The sequence below is a fragment of the Capra hircus genome, unplaced genomic scaffold (genome assembly GCF_001704415.2).
Source record: "Capra hircus breed San Clemente unplaced genomic scaffold, ASM170441v1, whole genome shotgun sequence".
In the NCBI taxonomy this organism is placed as follows: Eukaryota; Metazoa; Chordata; class Mammalia; order Artiodactyla; family Bovidae; genus Capra; species Capra hircus.
In genome coordinates, this window is record NW_017215349.1 from 9,266 (window position 1) to 13,969 (window position 4,704).

The window sequence follows — 4,704 nt, forward strand, 5'->3', positions numbered from 1 at the left end:
TGGGCCTTCCAGCCTTGCCCGCTAGAGAGTCACTGCGGGCCTTCCAAGTTCAGCACACAAATGCGGGCTGCAGAGGAATGCCGTGGGCTCACCATTCACGTCCTAACACACTTGTGCAAACATAGGTCTGCCCCCCCCCCTCTCCCCTTTAGGGGTCTCCCCTCCCCAGACCCCTGCCTGAGGACAACCCCTCCCCAGACAACAAGAAACCCTTGCCTCAACTTTGCTCTCCAGTGAGGTCCGCTCCAATTTCTATGCTTTCTCACTGGACACTCTCCTAGCGTTCAGGGTCCTGGCACCAAAAGATGCCGAGAGAGTGGCACATATGCTTTTCTCCCTTCAGGGCCGTTGGTCAAGCCCCAAAGCGAGCTCATTCCAAAAGGCATAGGCTTGCTGCAACTTTGGATTCCTTGCTTCAGCTCTTTTTATGTCTCCGTTGCCTTTTGCCCTTCCTTTTCCTTCTTCCATTTGTTTTGATAGTGGTTGTTTGTTGTTGTTGTGTTTTTTTTTGTTTTTTTTTTGGGGGGGGTTTCGAGCGGTTTTTTGTGGGTTTGTTTTTTTTTTTTGCTTTTCCTTTTTTATTTTTTTTAATTTTGTGTTCATTTTGTTATTTTTTGTTGCTTTTATTCTCTTTCTCTATTTTATATACAATAGTTGACTCATACAGTCGTCTTTCCAATTCCAGGGCTTAAAACGCGCTATAAGTCAAGGTATAAGAAAGGTTTCCCTCCTGGAAGAGGATGACTGTTGCTTTCCTTCTCGGTGTGGGACAGGTGTGTTTGTTTGCTCTCCCGTCCTGGACATTATGCTCGCCTTCCAGGACGATGGGGGTTTCACGGTCCATGGGTTTCCCATACATAGCTGAAGCCTTGATCCGTGGATACTTACTAGGAAAGAACGGCCCTGACCCCGCTTTCTTCCTTAGCCTCTTGCACCCCTCCCACCTCCCGCTTCCCCATCCCATCCCAGGACCCTACCACTTTGTGCTTTATCGTCCAGGTGCTCACACCCTTGCTGTCCTCTTGCCTCCTTCCCATGGCACAGAGAAGCGAGATCAGCCAGTATCTTTCTCGCTTTTGCACGGATTTCCCCCAGCGTAAGGCCACCTTCCCACTCCCTCTGCCACGCCGCTCCAGTCGCCATTCTTCTCCTTTTTCTCCTTCTCCTTCTCCCTCTTCTTCAGAGGGGGTGGGTGGGGCAAGCAGTAAGTCCATTGGAGACGATGGGGCGGAGGAGGATGGGTGGTGATGATGAGGGAGGGCTGTGGGTGGCTCCACGTCCTCGCGCGGGCACGCTTGTTCGTGTTCTTGGGGGAAGATACTGCTCATCATTCTTTTTCCTCTCCACGTGTGGAGGGCATGGTGCGCTGTAGGTGAGCATGCGGGGGAAACGAGCCATCGGAACGTTCTCTGTTCCTTGCCACGCCGACTGGCGCAGTCAGCAGCCAGAGTTGTCCCTCGAGGTCTGAGATGTTAAACCGCACATTCCCGGTCTGCCCTTTGCTGGAGGGTTTGGGGTTCGCAGCCGTCAGCCAAGAAACAGAAATAAAACACAAGAGGTGATCGATAAAGGTCCTCAGGCCCCCCTCCACCGGGTCACGGGAATCATGAGGCAGTGGAGAAAGCAGCTAGGGGAGGAGAGTTTCCCCACCGCCCCAGGCACTTTGGAGGCCGGCCGCGTCTCCTCGAGTCCAGCGGCGTTTGTCCGGGGCCCAGCTGGAAGGGACAACTGACTGCCAGGCAGGACGGGCAGAGTCGGAAGTCCAGTTGGCTTGCTATCCCAATCTAGGGTAGGCTCGGGTCTTTCCTCAGGCGGGAGGACCTTTGCTTCCAGAAATGAACGCTGCGTGACGAATCTCCACCTAGGCCCCGGTGCACTGCTGGTGGAGAGGTTTCTTTGGCACTAGTTGGCTCGCCTTTCTCCCCGTGGCCTTCGTGTCGGTGCTGGTGGTGCCGGTGGGTGGTGCTCACGGCATTGTGGATCGCGTCTCCTGTTTGGCACTTGGCGCTTCTCCAGCACGCTCCTTGCACCGGAAATGGAGCCCCAGGGAACTTTGCGGACGAGCGTCCTGTCGGGGACCCACGGATCCCCAACTCAATCCTGCTGGAAACTCTGCCTAGTAGCACGAGGCCTCCCGAGGGCAGCCACCCATAAAGACTGCTTGCCCATCTTCTCCGCAGACGCTGCTCGACGTTTGGGGCATTCTCGAGAGCCTGGCCGGCCGGAAGGACACTGTGCGTGGACCTGCATCCGCTCTTCCCTGCACCTCCCCCGAAGGGCTCCGGAGAGCGTCTCCTTGCTCGGCTGGCTGTGAGCGTTCTGTGAGGCGTCTCCAGGCCGCGTCACTCACCAGAGGCCAGCGGTGCGGCCAGGGACTGGAGACGGGGGAAGAAAGGCAAAGCCACACCCAAAGTCCCATCCAGAGAGGACTCTCCCACCCTCGCAGAAGTGGCAGGCCCTGGCACCGTGCTCAGACCCGCTCACGCACCCCATTCGCTCCGCCGACTTCCCAGCAGAGCCAGCCCTCGAGAGCTGAGCCGCGGGCACAAACCCGTTCCCAGGGAACACTGAGACCCCGGGCACGCTCCAGGTACCGCCTGTTCCCGGAGGCCGCATCGTCCTCACCGCCAGAGAGGAACTCGCTCCTCGTCGGCACTCTTGCTGCGTCGCCCAGGGCGGGCCGCACGCAGAGTGTGCCTGGGCGTCTGCACGCATGTGCATCAGAGCCGGCCTACCGCCACAGCCCCAGAGATGGCCGCGGCTTCTTGTTCCTCCCCTTGGTCGCTCTGGCCCTCCCGCTGGCACAAGGGCCGTGGCCGACGTCCGTCGGCCCCGGAGCGGGGTGTCCGTGCTGGGCGGTCGAGCCGGTGGTGCTCCTGTGCGGGCGGCGGGCGGTTTCTCCCTCCTCCGGGTCTGGACCGGTGAATCACGACTGCGCCGGCAGGCAGGGCAGCCTGGATCTTGCGCAGCTCCAAGGCCGGCTTCGGTCGGTTGTGTTCTTGCAGGCGTCTCCACTGCTCTAAGCTCATCCCTTCGGCCTCTGTGTCCCCCGGGGACTCCTGCGACCCAGGAGCTCTGCCGCTGGCGTCTCCTGCAGGCTGCCCGGGTCTGCGGGGTCAGCCCCGAGGGGGCCGCTGCCCCTCCCCAGCGCCCCCTTCCCACGCACCTCCCGGGCGTAGAACAGGACGTAGGCGCTCTGGCTCAGGGCAGCAGTCTCGTCACAGGCGGTCACCTTGGCATCGTCCATCTTATACCATTGGCCGTTGCCGGCTCGGACGTAACAAAAGTAGTGTCCTCGCTCACAGCTCCACCCGGAGTGCACCAGCACGGCATAGAGCACGTAGCCCAGTGGCCCTGCCTTCCCCTCAGACGTGTAGGGCTGCACGTCCAGGCGCTGGGGATAGCGCACCTCCTGAGCCCTTTTGGCCCCGCTCAGCTGTGTGAACCGCTTCAGCACCAGCACCAGGACCTGGGACGTGCTGTGCAAAGTCAACCTCTTGGTGGCAGGCACCTTCCGGAGACAAACGCCACAGTCATAGGCATTTTCCGCCTCCAGCTTCTCGGGCTTGACCAGCTCTCTCAGAGCTTGCTCCACACTCTGAGCCGCCGTGATATCCAGGCTGACGTCCAGATGAGGGTCGAACGTGTCCGAGACACCGAGGCAGTGGAGACACTGGATCCGAGACCTCCACGTCCCGCCGAAGATCTGACGGACGACGCTGGTGTCCTCGGAGGCGTGGCCCGACGGCTGGGATGCACTCAGGCACCCTTGCTGCATGCCATTCAGAGTGAACATCAGAAACTCGTGGGCATCTTCCTGCTGGTGTCTGTGGAAGCCCGCCAGCAGGTCCTTGCGGGGCCGGATCACCTCTCCCGCGTGAAGGAGGGCTCGGGTCACGTGAGCTCGCATGGCACAGAGCGTGCAGGAGCTGCCGGCCGGACAGAGGGTGGCGTGCTGCCGGGACACCAGCCAGCTGGCCAGGGGCGGCGTGTGGCTCAGACACTGCAGCGCCGCGTTCACGTAGCAGGTGTTCCCCAGATTCTGAAGCCCAGCGCCCACCCCCCACGGCCCCCTCCAACTCAGGGCGACTTTCTGGCCAGGCGCCAGCCCCGCTGACCCAGGAGCCAAGTCACCCCGCTGGGCGCCCGACTGCCGGCGACGGCCCTCAGGGACAGAGGGTCCCCGAAGGGCATCCGCACCAGCGGCGCTGGCCCGACAACCGCCCTCCGGCTAAGACGTTGAAGGAGCCGGACACGCACCTCCCCCGTGCTCAGAAGCAGCCCCCGGGGCTCTGCAAACAAGGCCACGAGGGTTTCCATCTCCTACCTGCAGCTGCACGCCTGCCTCCTTCCCTCACACCGTCGTCTCCAAAAAGGGCCTTCCCGCCCTCCCCCTCCCACGGCCCACCCCCCCGCACGTGCAAGCTCCTCATTCGCTGAGGGTGGCGAGGCCTGCCCACTCCCACTCCCGCCATCCAACCACCGACACTTTTCTCGGGGAATTCCCCTTGACGAAGCCCCGCACGCACTTCCGACCTGGCCCCTGGACCAAAGGGCTCCGATGCAATGATTCGGGGCCATTGGGCCTTCCAGCCTTTGCCCGCTAGAGAGTCACTGCGGGCCTTCAAGTTCAGCACACAAATGCGGGCTGCAGAGGAATGCCGTGGCTCACCATTCACGTCCTAACACACTTGTGCAAACATA

At 61.0% G+C, this 4,704-nt stretch overlaps 1 protein-coding gene across 1 annotated transcript; it reads right to left on the minus strand.

The window, feature by feature from the left end:
- Positions 1-3,025: 3,025 nt before the first annotated feature.
- On the minus strand, positions 3,026-4,648 carry LOC108635413 (ubiquitin carboxyl-terminal hydrolase 17-like protein 6; the record flags this gene model as incomplete). The annotated part of the gene is made up of 2 exons (XM_018045568.1): positions 3,026-4,231; positions 4,530-4,648. Coding segments are annotated over 2 exons (1,325 nt in total), but the record flags the coding sequence as incomplete, so codon positions are not given.
- Between the last annotated feature and the right edge of the window lie 56 nt (positions 4,649-4,704).